Raw genomic sequence first — 19,949 nt, 5'->3', positions numbered from 1 at the left:
ATGACACATGCTGAGCCAAATTCTCGCTCCTAGAAGGTAGAACACCGTCCCCTAAGAGTGGCAATGCCACTTCCTTACCAAGTGCGGGCACCGGGGGCGGCTGCCCTTTAACTCCGTCCAGCTGAGGAACACTTGGACCTGCAAGGGGAGAAGATATTGGCAAGGCAACACTGTCGGCGACCGCTGCCGATCTGATCTTTTCCACAAACTTCGCCGCCTCTGCTGCATGGTCTGCAGAATTCGGGAAAGCTCCCCCTTTTTGGAGCCACGGCATCAAGGCCGTTATCTGGGATAACAATTCAGGGGGCATGGACTCTACATTACCCCCCGGGACAACAGGTACCACTGGGGTTATGCCCGGTGGTACTGGTGCAGCTGGCAGGGCGGGTGCCGGGTGTGGCACGCCTGTGCCCGGGATTGTGGGCACCGGTATCGGAGCAGGCCCAGCGTCTACTGGTTGACCTGTCGGCACCGGCACCACGGGGGCAAGGGGTGTAGGGATAGGTATCTGCGGGGGCGGGACGTCCGCCGGCGGCGCGGCAGGTACCGGTTCTACTGGCCCCGGGATGGGGGCAGCGTCCCTGGATCTCTTGGACCTAGGTTTCCCGGGTGGGGTGACAAAATCCCCCCTTGGCACTGGTGCCACCCTCTTGCGGATCGGCCTACCGGATGGGCCCGGGGCCTCACCATCTCTCTCATTAAACCGTGCTTCCAGCTCATTAACTTTTCCTAGCTGTTGCTTAATGTCACTCATCTCCCGCATCATGGCCCGCATCATAGCCTCCATGTTGGACCCCCTTTTTCCACCCCGCGGGCCTGGCATGATGCTACCCCAAACAACCGCAGCCTACTCTCTTAAATTACAACAGGTCAACTATTTGTACCTTTCAGGTGGAGGGTCACCAGGGGGCTTTCAGCACCATGCAACGGCGACCGCAACACTAGCGGCTTGTCCGCTTATGTAAGGGGTGAGTAAACCTAATGTAGACCCACCCGGCGGCCACCAGGAGCGATGAATGCTAGCCCCCCGTACCCCTCTTACCGACCAGTCCTTTGTCCTAGCCCGCGATAATGTTCTGCGGCTCCGGTCCACACCACTTTGGGTGTTGGATGCTCTTACGTCCTGTCCGCTAGTGAATGGCCCCAATAACGTCGTTAAATTGCCTGGAATTGAGACATGTATTAGTACAGTGTAATGAAACAGGGGCAGATTTAGGGAAACCAAGTTTGAATACAAGGAGACAATTGAATCCCCCTGTTACCTCCCTGTTGCTGTGCACCCCAAAACAAGTAATATCAGCACAAATCACCACAGTATCCCTCTTAAAAACGGCCCAACCTAAAGTAGACAGGCAAATAATGCAACCTGTACATGCACTGTACTAAACACTTTCCAAAATGTCACCTAGTTTTCAGTAAATTGCACGCTTTGTGTCCCACCCCAGTACAAAGGATTATAAATCAAACACTGCAGAGTGGCGTGAAAAACGATTAGATAGATGCACTTATGCAATGCTTTTAATCAAAATTGCTTCATAGGGAAAGAAATGACCATGTAAGAAATCGCCCCTTGTGTTCTACACAGTCACCTCGCTTTTCTTACACTCTGTACACTTTCCACGTGAGGTCCCCCATCCAGGTGCTGCCCTGGTCGACCCTGCTTCGCGCCCTTTAGTAAATTGTGCTCGCGAGCGGTAAACAATTGTTTAAAATTAGCGTCGACATAAAGAGCTTAAAACAATAATAAGGCCTTTGCAAAGTTGCCCAGAACAGTTTTAAAAATGAGCACAGTTTTCAAAGTGAGCGTCACCATACAGCGCTTCTATAATCCCCCTTTGCCAAGCGCACAGTCCCCGTAAAGCCGGCTGGACGGTCAAGCGAGCTCCTACCCCGCCGCGTTACAACTGAGTCAGCCGTTCAAACAATTAGACGGTCAGGCGCGCTCTTTCCCCGCCGCGTTACAACTGGTAAGCGGTTCAAACAATTAGACGGTTAGGCGAGCTTTAGGCGGCACCTCATGCGCCTGTTTCCGCGAGCCCCCCCCAATCCCGCACAATACCTCACGGGGCCACAGCGGCCCGTACCACGCCTCGAAAAGGGTCTCCAAGCGCCGGGGACCGTCGGGCAGGTAAAGGACTCCACGCGGCTTGCTCAGCGCGGACTCGGGCTACCCCTCGGAAAACGCCGAACGACCAAAGCCCGCAGAGTCTTGATCCGCCAACCAGGATCGCCGCAAACCGCTCACTCCAGCCTGTGATCCGGAATCCCTGTGAAAATAAAGTAAAACCGTTAAAAAACAAAGAAGCCCCGAACGCGGGGCACAACGTTCAGCGAGGGAGCGTCCAGGGACAAGGGGGTCTCCTGGGCGCTCCCTACTTCTTATTCCCGAGGGGCCGGTCGGCCCCTCCTATCGCCCGCCCCCCCTGACCCGGACCCACTAAACTGGATCCGGGTCAGGAAGGCCGCCGGCCAATCGGCGGTGGGCCGCACCCCCAGGGCACGCCCCCACCGCCGAATGACCACAAAGGGGAAAGGGGGGGCGACGATCGCCGCGCAGCCATGCGTGCGGGGGGGCCGAGGGCCCCCCCTTTTCAGTATACGCAGACACTTTGAAAACATGCTGATGTTTTATAACAAGCTTACAAACGTGTTTCCAGAGGAGTCCCTCAGTCTCTCACATGTCATTCAGTTCTTTGTCATAATAATGGTCAGTAACCACTGGTAGATATACAGATCTCTGCCATAAGTTCGACTGCCGATGCCTTACTCCTTGTTATAAAATTGAAACCAAACCTGTGAAGGTCAAGCACTGTCGCTCCTACAAAGCACACGTTTTCAATCTGGGGAGAAATCCCTCTTTATATGAATGCAAGCCTAAAAACTCGTTAAAATCAGATTTAATCTTCTTTGTTTATGCATTTTAAAGAAGGGAATGAGAGAATAACCTCCCAAAGAGCTTGAACAACATGTTTTATGAATTGCATATTTAAATAATGTGAAAAAAGGAACACGTCTACTTAATGTTTCCTGTCACCTGAGCACTGATGATTCACACTCATTTGCAGTATTTAGGAAATGCCATGCCCTTCCTTCGCATATAAAACTTAAATTGGTGATATTGCATGTATTCGGTATTAGATGTTTAAATGGGATCATTACTGTAAATATGCATGTTTCAGCATCAACGCCAGTGATTCATTCTGTTGTTCTGTTTGGTTTGTTTTCTGAGCAGATTTGAAAGCTGCGGTGGAAGATATCAAAACAAGTCTGAGTGACAATGTACAGGTCATCTTTGTGGGGACAGGGTCGTCCACCCAAACAGCGGACTGTTTCCTAGAAAAAGTAAAAGCCTCCTCTGAGCAACCTTTGTCGGATTCTTTGCGGTCAAGCGTGACCTTTGCATCTATCGCTCTGTATATTTTCACCTCTGGGACTACAGGTATGTCACTGTTGGGAACACGAGTACACACTCTTGTATGTTATTGAGTTAACGAATGGTCTACTTTAACCGGCATTGGGTATCTTTCTATTAAAGATACTGTCATCAAAACAGGACACCTATTGCTATTACCTCAAAAAGTGATGTGGTTGTCTCCTGGAAAAAGGTTGCCAGTTTAAACAAAAGCGACGGACAATTTCAAAGGCTTTTGAATGATTTTGAGTTCTAGCCTTTGAAACAGCTTTAATTGTTTACACAGGCTATTCTTTCTAGACCAGTAAACCGCTGCTAAAGTAGGGCAAAAAAGCATTCTACCATTGCTCTCATATGCATGCATGCAAGCTTATGTTTGTGCACAAGTGAGCGGCCATCTTGGACAGCTTTTTGTATTAATATAACAAAGACCACATAACTCATTCCAAGATACTTGGGCTGCAATCATATATTGGTTTTGCCTTAAAGTATAACAAAAGTGACTCAAAGAAGCCACTTTTATGAGCGCATGCATGCAGATACAACCTGTGAAGGCTCCAATGTCGTAAAATTGCTAGAGAATTGTAGTATGTGAATACAAAAACTAGTGGTTTGGAAATATGAATAAAAAGTAAACTTACACCAAAGTGGAAGTTTATCTTTGTGAATCAGGCCCCACATCTGTACTGGGTTTCATCCGTGTTGGAGCCGAAGTCCTATATTACATACGACTCTTACCGACTCAAAAAATTGGGAAATAATCATTGGTGAGAGGAACAAGCATTGGCAAACCGAATAGGATTCGACTTTGCGAGTACTATTGGTTTTGTCAATGTTTTTTTTTTCAGATTTGTTCCACAGCAGTGTGGCAACAGCAGTGTGGACTGCTGTGCAACACGGCTTAAAGTAAACGAAAAAAAAGCGCTTTAAGCCATGTTGCACAGTAGCCCACAGTGCTGTGCAACATGCAAAAAAAACACGAGGGGGCAAGCCACACAAGGGAGGTGCAGGAACGAGTGTGGGAGCAACGGATGGGGGGTAGCAACACGAAAGAGGTGCAGGGGAGGGAGTAGCAACATGGGCAGGCGGAGGAGTAGGGCGGCAGGAAGCAACGTGAGGGAAGGTTCAGTGGAGAAAGACATGGCGCTGCAATGGGCATTCTGCAGAGGTCAAAGATCCCTCATGTTTGTTCAGCAAATGTGACAATTTCAAGCATGGAGAAATGACCTCAGTGAGTGTTTATCAATTCCATCCATCATTCAGTGTATGTGTGATCCAAGCATCCATTTGTGGCAACGCAGTTTCCCTCGTAGAAGGAGAGGTGCAGCTGGGTGGCATCCGACTCACTTTACAGCACATCCAGCAAACACGATAAGTACGTGTATGAGTGTTTACACATTAAACTGCAGTGGATGTCGATGGCGTACGCTAGTAATCTCACCCGCAGGCATGCACTCACAATCAGGTGTACAAACATACAAACAGGCCTCCTGGTACACATACAATTTCAGATGGGCTGGTATGGAATACATATATCACCATCAGCAGTATGCAGATGTAGTGCCGTAGACCAAAAAAGAGCATCAAGCGCTACACATTAAACTAGTGAAAGGGCGAGATTTTGATCGATACCTTAGCACTATTGACCCAAACCTCGATCTGGTCGACTGAACCTTTGTTGCCTGTCTTTAAGGTACAAGGTACACCTATTTCCAAGTTAGTTCACCCAATAAAGGACTCTACTCCCAAAGATCACAGACAACTTCTAGCTTTCAAAAGTTTATTGTAAGGAAATGATAAGCTGCAAATACAAGCATCTCAGAATGAGATTCACGAGATACACAGGTCCAATTACATACATGTGCTCTCGGAAAGCCCTCAGACGAGCAACGGAAATCACTAACACAAGTTCTAAGAATAATAAAGCTATCAGCATAGACGCATATCGCTCCTTCATTTAAGTTGGAGAAAAACGCACAGGTTAGGCTGTCCCTACCCTGCTCTAGATGGTATCCCTACTTAACCAAGTCCCAACCTAATAAAGGTGTCAGCAGTGAATGACCCCCAAGGGAAGTCACTCACTCTAAGTCTCTTGGTGAAAACCTATAGTTCTCCAGTCATGACCCCTCTCTGCCTACCCATCCGCTCTCTAAAGGGTCCTCAGGTATCTGCTCTAACTCCACCCAGGGGTGCTGTCCCTAATACAAAACAGTCAACAACATTTGAGACGCCCCTCTCGAGACGCCCCTCACGTGGTGTAGCTTCTGGCTTTTTCCATGATGCTTTGTATTGGGCCTCGTACGTTAGAGTTGACCTTGCTTCTCAGACTCTTCTCCGGCCCGCTGATACCCCTCAAACATTCCAGAACCCTCCTCCATGTCTGGGCCGTCTACTGAACAGACCTCTATTCATTCATTTATAATTGGATCCCCCCTTTTCCTGTGCAGACAGATATCTGCAGCCAAGAACCCAACTCTCATAGACTTCTAAAAAGGCTTGCAACATTTCTCAGCCCAGACATGTACGTATAAATCAACGTTAAAACATTTCAGGCCTACAATATTTCTCATCATGATTATAGCATTCAACTTCTTCTTTAATTAAAGCATGTTAATATTCTTATTCTATTATTTAGTAAACATCTCTATAAATCATGGCCCATTTAATGCGATGACCAAAACATTAATACAATCTGTGTCGTGAAAAGAAACACCTTCCCTTTTAGCTCCAGCTCTGGCCCTGAGGCCTACCACATTCTGCGTTTAACCGCATACCATCTTATGTTTTAACAGCTACACGACATGGATTCAGGAATTATCACATCTAATAAAATCATATAGTGTCACACATTTCTGTATTAGTTCCACTTCTACTTAAATCTCTATATTAGCTATACATTTAGAATATAATTTCAGATACTATTAGCACTCATGGCATTTCTCCTCATGATTTGTGCTTACTACAGGTAAGTGTGATGTACTCATACATTTAAGTCAGTTTGCGCTCTCTCAGTTCCCCCCTTTGATGACCTCTCGGGGTCATCACTAACATTTAGACTGCAGTTATTGGTAGCATTCTCTGCGCTTCCAGAGCCCTCAGGCTCCGGTACTGATTATCTTGTATGGCAGCCAATCTCTGCAGCTGCTCTCTTTGGGCCCTTTCTGACCTTCTTGCTCTGTACCATTTGAATACCCTCACCAATCCCCACAATATAATCCCACAGATCAATATTATGATGATAGGCTTTAGAATATACCACACAAAGCTTTTGCCTAAGGTGGAAAACCACCCACCAACTGCACTCATTCCGTGGCCCACCTTTTCCCAGACATTTTCTCTACTCAAGTCTTCGATCTCCTTGTGAATATCAGTTATGTTCCTAATAACCTTCTCAAGGGGTTTTGAATTATCTGGAATGTAAGTGCAACATTCCTGGACCTTCAAAGCCTTACAGACTCCGCCCTCTTTTGCTAGTAGGACATCTAATGCAAGACGGTTCTGAAGAACCATAGCCCTTATCGATTGCATCTCTCCTTCTACCAGCATTAAGGACTGAGCAGTGCTGGCAGACAACCTGTCGACAACTGTTGCCAGTCGTCTAATTTTAACATCATTAAGGATTACTCCCAAAAGAGGGAACATAGCTCCAAAGACATCTCCAACCATTTCTGCATCGCCTATATCTCTCCTTCCCCTCGAAGATGTCTTGCCCTCAATGATCACTAAGTCTTGTGCATGATATATTTTGGGGAAGACAATTGCTAAGTAACATGATCCATACCAGTTGTCAGGTAGTCTCACGTAGGCATTTCTTCCACATACAAAATACACATTTGGAATCACTTGCATTCCCTTCAGGAAATCTTTAGTATAGTACTCTATGTTGAAAGCATGTTCACAGTCAACTTCTCCAACGTATACATTTTCATAATACGTTTTGGCTCGGTGAAGACATAGCTTTCCTCTCTGCGTTTTATCTAAAGCTATTGGACCACTACTACCCTTTCTCTTGTGTGCCTTCTCTTCCTCGGTCCAATCTGTTTTCCATTGTCCTGATTTTTTCAAAATCTTTTGTCTCCTGTAACGATCATCCACCTGCCCTATGAACTTCTTCTCGACTTCTGACACCTTGCATGTCAGGTTATTTCTACGGGCATGTGAAGTATCTAAGGTAATCCAAGGAATGAAGAACTTAGCCAATCTGTCTTCACTCTTCCAGTAATACCATTTGTTCATCTGCTTATAATTTGGGACTTCTGGCAGCACTGAATCATAATTGGAGAAATAGTATTCAAAACTATCTCTTTCATAAAATATACTAAGCAATAAGCTACATGTAATGCCATATGTCAGCGGGAGGTGATGATATCGGATTCCTTCATCTACAGATGCCGGCAACTGCATGCAGACATAACAATCCTTAACCTCCATGGCATCCACGTATTCATATAAAAGTTTAGCATAAGCATTTGACCTAAAGTCTCCTTGGGACTCGTCTACGTGTAACCTGCGGGCTTCTGCAGCTAATAACGCTTTCTCTTGAGTGTTTTCCCTTTTCTCACCAGCAACAGTAGGTGTAAGCGTTTCTACAGATTTCACATCAGTTACCTTTACCTCTTCCTCATGTCCCTTTACATAAGAAATTGTTACCACTAAAGCTATTAATATTATCACTCCTACTATTAGTGTACCTATCATACATTTAGCTCTGCGGTTCTGGGTGCCGGCCTCCATTTCGTCAGACAATATGGCTCTCTCTCTTATCTTTGCAAAAAGTTCTTTTCCTCTCGTTCCTTTACAGTCTCTTTTAATCCTTTTGTCTTTAGAATCCACACAACTGGAGGCTGACAACCTTCTTCGCAAAAGTCCTTTAACAGTTCAAAAAAGACAACCCTAGCCCTTCTCCATCAACTCAAGGGAAGTTCCCTAATATTCTCTGCTTCCTGGGCGCTAGGTAATCTTCTTTTTCTGCTTGCTTTATTTACAAAGTCCTTAACAGTCTACTATCAGGTTTGTGGTTGCAGCTTCAATAGCATAGTTCAGTATTTCCAAACGAAGATTGTGCTCTTCATGTGCTGTTATCGTTGTACCAAAGTCGGGGAATTGCAATTCTGAAAGAAACATATGTTTTAACTTGCTGAGGCGGGGAGGTCTGGGGAGCATGAATGTTAGTGACCCTTCTTGTTCGACACCGGGTACCAACAGTCGTATTTCCACGGTGATAATGGGCTCAGAACTGGACACCACCACCGCTCGGATCCTCCCTGTCTCCGGTTTCACAGACATTTGACGCCAGATATGTCCACTCAGGTGTGGAGTATCTTCTGTTAGGCACACGCACTCTTCTTGACCTTCTTCGGTCCGGTGCTTCAGCGCCCTGAGCACCTTCTTCTGGGTCTGAGTCTTCGGATATCGGAGGAAGGGTTACCTCTGGAGTTGACCTCAGGCTAGAGCTCCTTCTTTGCGGCCAATTAGCTTCTCCACGTGCCCTTCTACTCCTTCTCCTTCTTGTCTGTTCTCGCTCTCTCTCAGACCTGTCAGGGTCTGACTCGTACTCCCAGCTACTTTCTCCTTCTGTAGCGTCTTCTGTTTCGCTGTTGTACTGACCGTCCTCAGCTTGGTCAGACTCTTCCCCTGCTTCCGCTGGCACCTCTACAGCTTGGCTAGCCCCCTCTATGGCTTCTCGGTCCTCTGCTGGACGTCTATCCGAGAGAGGAGCTGTTTCTTCCAGAGGTGCTGGAACCCTTCGCGTATGTGACGCGTGGATCCAATTGGGCAGGCCTCCCACCTTCACAGCTGTGTTCGTGATCAGGATGATCTGGAAGGGCCCACGCCAACGAATATCCAGACAGCTTCTTCTCACATGTTTTTTCACCAGGACCCAGTCCCCAGGATACAGGTCATGGCACGGGCCCTGGCACGCTGGAACCTCGGCAGCCTGCACCTGAAGGGACACAGAACGAATGGCGTCAGACAGCCCCTTACAATAGTCCAGGATCATATCATCTGTGATATTTAACAGTGCAGTAGCTGGGACGGATGGCAGCCTCATTGCTCTCCCCATTAACACCTCATGTGGTGACAACCCTGTCCTTCTGTCTGGGGTACTACGAAGGCTCATGAGAACCAATGGCAGGGCGTCAGGCCAACTCAGGGTCGTTGAGGAACAAACTTTGGCTATTCTGGCCTTGATCGTGCCATTGATCTGCTCCACAATTCCTGAGGCTTCTGGTCGGTAACTGCAATGCAACTTCTGGTCAATATTTAGCGCTACACAAACCATCTTCACAAGCTCGCTGTTAAAATGTGTTCCCCTATCTGATTCCAAAAAGGCCGGCACCCCGAAGCGCGGAATGATTTCCCTAAGCAGTAACTTGGCCACTGTGAGGGTGTCGCACCTACGTGTAGGGTATGCCTCAACCCATCTGGAGAACACACAAACAACCACCAGGACATAGCGGAGGCGGTTGCACCTTGGCATTTCAATGAAATCTATCTGCATTCGATTGAATGGACCTCCAGACCTTCCTATGTGACTTAGTGCAACTGGTGTTCTTTTCCCTACGTTCAGCTGCTGGCAGGTCACACAACGCTGGCACACTGCTTCTGCTGCTATTCTAAACTTAGGATTGTACCAAGTTTGTCTAAACACTCTCAGCATAGCATCTCTCCCTAAGTGTACGGGACCATGTATGAGTCTAGCCATTGGACTCACCATCTCATTGGGCAACACTGCTCTGCCGTCTGCTGAGACCCAAAAATGGGTCTCACCCATTACACATCCTGCCTTTTCCCATGTTTCTTTTTCAGAATCAGGAGCGTTTTCTTGCATGGTTGACAGTTCATCCCAAGTATCAACAGTTTCCAGTATCATGGCTAATTCAGTTCTTACATTTATTCCACCCACTTCCACCTCTGTGAAAGAGTAACCTTGTTCCGCGCAATACCGCGCAACTTCATCAGCATATCTATTGCCTTTCGAAACGAAGTCCTCATTTCTGGTATGTGCGGTGCACTTTACAACTGCGATACTTGCTGGGCATTGCAATGCCTCTAACAACAGGCGCACAAACTCTCCATTGCGAATGGGAGAGCCTGAAGAGGTCATGAAGCCTCTTTGAGACCATAACTGCCCGTAATCATGAACTACCCCATACCCATATTGGCTGTCGGTGTATATGGTGACTCGAATTTGATTGCTTGCCAAGCAAGCACGTGTCAGGGCAATAATCTCGGCTACCTGAGCGGAGTGTACTCCTTCCAGGCACCCAGCTTCCACAACTCCAGTAATTGTACAAACAGCATAAGCTGCTCTCAATTGCCCAACTTCGTCTCTTACACATGAGCCATCGACAAAGAAAATTTCATCTGGGTCAGTCAGTGGCTCATCTACGATGTCGGGTCTGGGTTTGGTGCATAGTTCAGTCACATCAAGACAGTCATGGTCTGTACATTCATCATCATCATCGATATCATTTGGAAGTGGCATCAAGGTGGCAGGGTTCAAAACAGAGCATCTTTTGAGGGTCACATTCTCTGCAGCAAGAATAACTTGCTCATATCGCGTGAGCCTGCTATTGGTCAGATGCTGTGTTTTGGTCCTGGTCATCAACAGTTCAACAGAATGGGGCACGCACACCTCTAACGGGTGCCCCATGACGATATTTTCACATCTTTCAATGCTGACACCCGTTGCAGCAACGGATTTGAGACATCCGGGCAACGCTGCGGCTACTGGGTCTAAAGTAGCCGAGAAATAAGCAACTGGTCTACGGGCATTCCCATGGATTTGGACTAACACAGACAACGCACAACCTTCTCTCTCACAACAGTAAAGAAAAAATTGTTTATTGTAATCAGGCATTCCCAATGCCGGAGCACGACACAGGTCCTCTCGCAGCTGTAAGAATGCCATCAAACAGTCTTTGTCCCATGGTACCGGATCACTCACCTCCTTGTGCGTCAGTTTTGCAAGGGTTTTGCTTTCAGTGAAAAGTTCGCGATCCACTGTCGGCAATAACCCACCATCCCTAGAAACATCCTGACCTCTCTCTGTGTCTTAGGCGCATTCATTTTCATGATAGCCTCTATCCTGTCTGGTGACACCTTTCGTTTGCCTTTCTCTATTCTGTGTCCTAAGTACTGCACTTCTGTCAGGCAGTACTGCAATTTTCCCGGGGACACCTTGTGCCCATTGGCAGCTAGGTGATTTAACAAAGCAATGGAGTCCTCCCTGCAAGCTTCTTCTGTTTCTGACGCCACAAGAAGGTCGTCTATGTACTGGACCAGAACTGACTTCTGGGGCAGCACTAGACTTTCAAGATTTTTCTTCAAAAGCTGGTTAAAGATCGATGGACTCTCTGTATACCCCTGAGGGATACGACACCATGTTAGGACGCGATTTTCCAGCTTAAATGCGAAAAGAAAATGGCTTTCTTCGTCCAGAGGGATCGAAAAGAAAGCCTGACAAAGATCGATCACTGTGAACCACTCTGCTTGAAATGGAATCTGAAACAGTATCACTGATGGATTCGGTACCACTGGACAACACGAAACGACTATGTTATTAATCTTTCGAAGGTCCTGTACTATCCGAAATTTCCCATTTGGCTTCTGCAGACCCATAATCGGGGAGTTGCATGGACTACCCACGATTTCTTTCAGTATTCCCTGTTTAATCATGGACTCGATCACGGGTTTTATACCTGCAATCGTTTCTGGAGTCAATTTATATTGGGGTGTTCTTGGGAACTCAGCATGCGGTTTCACTACAATTTTCACTGGGTCCACCCCTTTGACCAATCCAATCTCTTCCCCAGTGAAATCCCATACTTCTGGTGCCACTGTCTCTCTCAAGTCCCAGGGAAGCTCATCTACAGTCAAAGTAGGATACAGCTCCACACATATTCTTGAGTTTGCAACTTTGAAATCTGCGTCATCATCATTGGTCAATACCTCCACTCCCTGAGGTGTACAATATATAGTACAATTCAATTTACACAACAGGTCTCTTCCTAGCAGACACACAGGGCTTGAATCGCAAACCACAAATTGGTGCTCATCGCTGTACTTCCCTATTTTCACCTGTACCGGTTCTGTCAATTGGCTGGTTATTCTCCTATTTGCGACCCCTACCACTTGTATGGTTTCTCCAGACATGGGCAGGTCTGGAACTGCAGCTGATCTGATCGTGGACCTAGTGGCTCCTGTGTCCACCAGAAATGTCGTAGGGCACCCTGCTACCTCTGCTTCGACATAGGGTCCCCTCTGGTCCACTTCTAAGGCTGCCCCGAGGGTGCAGTCTTCTCTTTCCACTCTTTGTCCGGTTAATGGGTCCACATAATAGCACTCTTCACCTTCCACAAACAGGGGCATTTGTCTATAAGTCTTACCCACAGTCCCTACTCGAGGAGGTTGCGGGAACTGGGCTCGGGGAGGAGCCCCCCCCCCTTTGAGCACCTTTCCTTGGTATGGCGTCACCCCTCTCGTAGGTGCGCTCTGGACCTCTTCCTCCTCTATCTCTTGTTCTCCTATCTCTACATTGTAGGGACACTCGCGTTTCCAATGCCCCACCTCATTACACTGGTGGCACCTAGTCGTTTTCTTCAAGGTAGCTATGTCTATTCTAGGTCTAAAGGTAGAACTCTCCTCATTGCCCTTGTTCTGACTGTACTGCTTCTTTCCTCCTGTACCTGTTCCTTGCTGCTGTTGCTGCGGTCCCCCCTTTCCTGCTGCCTGCATCTGTACCACCATCAACTTTTCTTTTAGTTTCTTAGCCTTGGAGTCTATCTCATCACAGCAGTACCTGGCATATCTCAGTATTTCATCTAGGGGTTTACTTTGCCAACAAATCGAGTGTTGCTGAATCATTAAACTAATATCCGGTCTCAGTCCCAGGACGAACTTGGACACAAATTGCCCTATGTCCTTTGGATCCATTACATCCAAGCCGCTATACTGTTTAAACGCCTTCAGCAATCTCTCGTAATATTCGTGGACTGTCTCTTTGGGTTCCTGTCTTGTTCGGTCTATTCTGACCCAATCTATGTCTTGCATTGGCACTTTCTCTTTCAGCCATGTCATCACCCTCTCGAATTTTGCCATCACAATCTCGGACGGCCCATTAGACTTAGCATCTCTCTCTGGCTCCGTTGTGGGCCACTCAGCGCTAACCTTGCATGCTGTCCACAGATCTCCTGGTACTACAATGTCAAACAGCGTGTTCAGATCTATCCAAAGGACCTTTGAGATTTTTACAAATCTCTCCACTTGCTTGTACCACTCCACAGGGTTTTCCCGCAATTTGGGGAAGGAGGTGGTAAAAGCAGCTAAATCTCCCCTACTCCAAGGGACATGCACATAGTTCCCATTTGCGACTTCCCGCAAAGGGTATGCTTCTATTCCCTGCAGTCCTGGTGTCATACCAAGCGTGCTTCTCCTGCCGGTCCCTTTCTTGGACCACCTCTCTTCCCACTTATCTAGTGCCCTCCATGTCCTTATTCCAGCGATCAGTTCCCTTATGTGCGTTTTCAGCCCAATCGTTCTCCTCTCATCTAGGTCTCGATCTGTATAATGTAGCCTGTGGTTACCCTGTAATGCTTTGGTTCTTGACAAGTCCACCATATATTTGCCTGCTAGTTCGACTAACTTCTCATGGACTGCTCTCGCTTTTCGAGTAATGTCCTTTGCCATATACAGTATTTCATCCTGTTCATACATTTCCATTCTTTCTAAAGGCAGGGTACCATCTACCATGTCATCCAGGTCTGACCTTAAACTGGTGACATCGAGTCTCTTGGCTTTTATCTCAGCTCGCAATATGTCTTTCGAAGGGGGCTCACTGGTCTCCCTACCATCCCAACTTCGAGCTCTACGTTTGGGCTCGGGAGAGTTAATGGGTGCCCTCCCTTGCTCCCATCTCTCCAGGTCCCATGCTCGGCCATCCGATCTTGGAAGGTGATGGAACACGGGCCTGTTACCCCCACTCTTTCTCTGCCCACACTCTTCTTCTTCTCTCCTCTCACCGCACACCTCTCTGTTAATTTCCCTCTGTTCTCTACTCTCTCTTTGCCTAGTATCGCTCAGTATCCGATACGATCCTTCCTGGTTCCCCATATTCCCTGGGCTGCGCTCATTTCCGTCATCACAGGGTCTATGGTGCGACCTCTCACAACTCCCATTCAGTTCTCTGGTGCCAGGCACACAGTGTGGACACTTAAAGCTGTTTCTGTACTCTTGTGCTCTCCTCTCCCCTTCACTGAGTATTGGGCGCGCCACCCCTCCTCTCTCGGGGCCCCCGTTTTCCAGATCTGTTCTATCTCCACTCCGGGCCCAATGGGTGACTCCCCTACTCTCTCTCTCTCTACAGTCCCACTCCGGGCTGCTCTCCCCAGCCCCGCAGTGAGTCCGAGCTCGGCTGTCCTGACTTTCCCTTTCGGCTTCCGCAGCTATGATGTTCTTTTGGGCCTTCACTGCCTCATCCCACTGCTTCATGTACTCATTTAGCTCTTGAAAGGATTTTCGTCCAGATCCCCTCAGATCCGCTGGCCATCTAGGGCCCCCAGGATCTCCTCCTGGGTCCCCTGCTGTGTGCATCGGGGTGCTCCACTCTCTTGGTATCGGCATCTGACTTGGGGAATTAATCGTATCGCTCCTCCTTGCCATCTCTGCTCTTTCTCTGTCCTTCCGTACCCGTTCTTCCCCTTTTGCTCTCTCTTGGTCATATATCGATATTATAGGACCTATGGTAACAGGTACCTGTAGTGCATCTGGTAATGTGTAGGATGTGGCTCTCTCCGTTTCCGGCGCTCTTTGTACCACAAACCTCCCGACTACCCGTTGCACCTGACTAGGCTGGGACAGCTCTTTCTTTGGCTCAGGATCCCACTCTGAACTGGGAAGCGGTCTATGCTCTCCTGCATTGCCCCCCTTTTCTCCTTCACTATTCTCGACCTCTCCCCCTGCTCTATTATACGGGGGTGGCCTGTCTGTCAATAATCTGTTTATCAGGCTATCCTCTGTTTCGCTCTCATCATCTTCTTCCAGGGGACTTTTATTTACTGGCGCCTCTAACACTGGGTACAGTTTATTTACTTCCATGTTATGCACTCTCCATCTTTTAGCATCCGCATCCCACCTGGCATCCTGTACTGCCCTTACCGATCGTTTCACCCTTTCTTGTCGTCTGTTCATATTCTTTTCATGCGCTGCCCTAATCCATGCATCAAGAGCTTCAAACTGGGTTGGTCTAGGCAAGGGTCTCATTGAGGTCATGACTGATTTTAATCGATGTAACACCTCTAATCTGAACGTCCCGTACTTCGGGAACGTCAGTTCCTCATTTCCTTCAGTAATCTTACTCCACTCTGATATCCAAAGGATCGTATGCAGCCCAACATTCACTGCCATATAACGAGCTGGCGTACCCTCCGGCGGGGCTTCTTCCCCTTCATACGATCCCCGCTTCTCTTTTTTAAACACCGCTTTCAGCCATTTAAAACACTTCATAATTATGCGCACAATATCCAGCCTCGCTACTCTGTTTACTTCCTGATGACAATCCACCAATCCTGTCGCGGCTTTGCTGACTTGGCCTATCGCAGCGCGGTCTTTCTCCGGTCGGCCAATCACGTCGCGACCCTGTCTGACGTCTTTGCTAGCTGGCCTATCACAGCGCGGTCTTTCTTCGGTCGGCCAATCACGTCGCGACACTTTCTGACGTCACTTTTCTCCGCTTCGCAGCAGCACCCCTCCTTTCTCAACTCGTCTCCCGGTTATGCATGCGTCCCATTCATACACCGAAAAATGACTACTTCCGACCAAGCGGTCACTTCTCTCGACTGTACGTCCACAGTCTATCTGTAATTGTCAACACAACTGACGAAATGTCTATCGTCTCTCTGATAGGTTGCTTACACACACAGTAACTTCCGACCAGCGTCCGTTACTCACGCACTCACTCTTACGTTCCCCCTATCTCGGTCCTTCGGGTGATCAATGGTACCTCATGACCCCCTTCACACTAGTTGACAATTACTCTGGGTGTCCGATACACCCGAACCACTTAAGCTCCCCTTGAACTTAAGATTTCCACCGGTTGCGCGCGCTCACAACCTGTTCCACAGTCACTCTACAGACATTCAACTCCGCCAGACATTACAACATAGATACAATACAAAACACCGCAATCTAACACGCATAACCCTTTATACTCACTCTCGACCGATACTGCTGCCTTTTCTGTCTCACGTCATCCGGATCTTCTTCAGCGGGCTGTTCTTCCGATCATCGATCTCTAGGGGCCTTGGGGTAAGCTAACCTGGCCTAGGTCACCGTCCTCAAGAAGGCAACCATCCTCTGCTACCAACTGAAAGGGCGAGATTTTGATCGATACCTTAGCACTATTGACCCAAACCTCGATCTGGTCGACTGAACCTTTGTTGCCTGTCTTTAAGGTACAAGGTACACCTATTTCCAAGTTAGTTCACCCAATAAAGGACTCTACTCCCAAAGATCACAGACAACTTCTAGCTTTCAAAAGTTTATTGTAAGGAAATGATAAGCTGCAAATACAAGCATCTCAGAATGAGATTCACGAGATACACAGGTCCAATTACATACATGTGCTCTCGGAAAGCCCTCAGACGAGCAACGGAAATCACTAACACAAGTTCTAAGAATAATAAAGCTATCAGCATAGACGCATATCGCTCCTTCATTTAAGTTGGAGAAAAACGCACAGGTTAGGCTGTCCCTACCCTGCTCTAGATGGTATCCCTACTTAACCAAGTCCCAACCTAATAAAGGTGTCAGCAGTGAATGACCCCCAAGGGAAGTCACTCACTCTAAGTCTCTTGGTGAAAACCTATAGTTCTCCAGTCATGACCCCTCTCTGCCTACCCATCCGCTCTCTAAAGGGTCCTCAGGTATCTGCTCTAACTCCACCCAGGGGTGCTGTCCCTAATACAAAACAGTCAACAACATTTGAGACGCCCCTCTCGAGACGCCCCTCACGTGGTGTAGCTTCTGGCTTTTTCCATGATGCTTTGTATTGGACCTCGTACGTTAGAGTTGACCTTGCTTCTCAGACTCTTCTCCGGCCCGCTGATACCCCTCAAACATTCCAGAACCCTCCTCCATGTCTGGGCCGTCTACTGAACAGACCTCTATTCATTCATTTATAATTGGATCCCCCCTTTTCCTGTGCAGACAGATATCTGCAGCCAAGAACCCAACTCTCATAGACTTCTAAAAAGGCTTGCAACATTTCTCAGCCCAGACATGTACGTATAAATCAACGTTAAAACATTTCAGGCCTACAATATTTCTCATCATGATTATAGCATTCAACTTCTTCTTTAATTAAAGCATGTTAATATTCTTATTCTATTATTTAGTAAACATCTCTATAAATCATGGCCCATTTAATGCGATGACCAAAACATTAATACAATCTGTGTCGTGAAAAGAAACACCTTCCCTTTTAGCTCCAGCTCTGGCCCTGAGGCCTACCACATTCTGCGTTTAACCGCATACCATCTTATGTTTTAACAGCTACACGACATGGATTCAGGAATTATCACATCTAATAAAATCATATAGTGTCACACATTTCTGTATTAGTTCCACTTCTACTTAAATCTCTATATTAGCTATACATTTAGAATATAATTTCAGATACTATTAGCACTCATGGCATTTCTCCTCATGATTTGTGCTTACTACAGGTAAGTGTGATGTACTCATACATTTAAGTCAGTTTGCGCTCTCTCACTAGTCTGACAAAACGAGAGTAGTTTTCACCATTTTCTTCAATGAAGTAAACTCATGTTGAGATTTTTTTTAGCCCGTGGATACACCTACAAGTAGATATATACTTGCAATCACACATACAGTGCACTCATACATGTGTGTGCCACGGACAGATACACAGACACATGTATCACACACATACAGAGACACTGATTTACATAAACACAGAGGCACACATGCCCACAAAACAATGGAACATATGAGCTGCAGACACAGAGTAACATGCCAAAACGTAACCACACATGAAGAGACATGCAAACTTACACAGATAAGGATGTGCACACACACGTATGGTAATACAGATATACAACAATTACCAACAGATGTGCACATAGGCATACACGAAGCATACATTCAAACATAATAGGTCATATACAAATATACATTTTTGCACATTTATGCTCTGCTCAAACTATGTACATGAGCACTTAAACAACATGGTAACACTTTTTTGTAGACACTTTGAGACACATCCACTCCATGATTCACTCACAAGCAGCTCAGCCAGGTTCCCATACTCGAAACTCCGCATAAATATCTCTTTGTCGTAGTCAAGAAGTCTTTATTCGATGATTAAATCATAAAAGACATGTAACACAATTTACAAATCTCTAAAATACATGTACAGTTCATAAAATAGAAAAGGTAATATAAAAAACAGTCAAGGACCATAATAAATCATTTATACAAAACTTCATTGAAGAATCATTAAAAGTTACAATAAATCATTAATCAAATAACCTTAATAGTCCAGGCACATTTGGCAGGAACACATTTACACATAATCAATAGCAATTCTGTGGGTGAAGGCTGCAACCTAAGACGAATTGATAAATCTTGCTCTTAGGATCCAGGCCCAACCTAAGTATTTCGCTACTCCGGTTACAGTTAAGGGTGACAGGTCAGACTTTAATAACCTACTAGCATTCGCTGCTGAGCGTGTTCCCAAGTTTCTACAAACTGGGCTTAGCCACTTTACTCGAGGGGCAGTGTACAACGGGCAGACAAAAAGAAAATGGTCAACACTTTCATCCTGTCCTGAGCACCTAGGACAATGCCCCGGGCCACCCTTACCCCACTGTTTGGTGTACTCCCTTAAAGGCAAAGAACCGCACCTAAATTGATGATATACTTTGCGGTCCAGGGGCTTAGTTATAGCATCCCAATAATTTTCAAAACTGGGGACATCTTTCATAACAACAAATGTACCAGTGAGGTTAGTATCTGTCAGTCCAGAGTGTCTATTATTCACCACCCATTCCCAATATTGCAACTTTAGATCCTTCTTAGAGGGAAAGGTTGCAGTGTCAGGGTTTAGCCAAAGCTCCCCATGGCCCATGGCACACAGGGTGGTTCTTAAGGCTTTGAACCAGCCAATGTTGGGAGAGCCAGGAAGATCCCTAACCTCTAAGCATGTTCTTGCATAGAGCTGAAGTTCGGGCGTAGTCCAAAGGCGTCGCCAGAAAGCTAGAGGGCGCAGTCTGGCCAGGTCCTCCACAGGCTGACACCCAAGATCATACAAAAGTGGGATCCGCGGGGATGACTGTGGGAGGCCAATGGCCAGCCTTAAAAATTTATTTTGGGCTACTTTCAAGGGATCAAGGTTGCTATAGCCCCAAAGCTCCGCTCCATACAGGACAGATGGTAAAACTTTCCTACCATAGATTTTCATTAAGGGGGACATGGGCCTGGAAAAAGAGCTTTTATGTTCTTTAAGCAAGGCTCC

At 46.8% G+C, this 19,949-nt stretch overlaps 1 protein-coding gene across 3 annotated transcripts in view; it reads left to right on the top strand.

Annotated features, from left to right (window-relative positions):
* The window catches only part of LOC144755773 (long-chain fatty acid transport protein 2-like), a 599,753-nt gene that overhangs the window by 169,388 nt on the left and 410,416 nt on the right, over nt 1-19,949 (top strand). For all 3 annotated transcript variants that reach the window (XM_078644998.1, XM_078644997.1, XM_078644995.1), the window contains exon 2: nt 3,233-3,439. In XM_078644998.1, coding sequence (XP_078501124.1) covers nt 3,233-3,439 — 207 coding nt within the window. The remainder of the gene's footprint in view (nt 1-3,232; nt 3,440-19,949) is intronic.

This window comes from Lissotriton helveticus, chromosome 5_1 (assembly GCF_964261635.1).
Source record: "Lissotriton helveticus chromosome 5_1, aLisHel1.1, whole genome shotgun sequence".
NCBI lineage: Eukaryota > Metazoa > Chordata > Amphibia > Caudata > Salamandridae > Lissotriton > Lissotriton helveticus.
The sequence above is the reverse complement of the archived record's forward strand: the minus strand, read 5'-3'. Positions and strand labels throughout refer to the sequence as shown.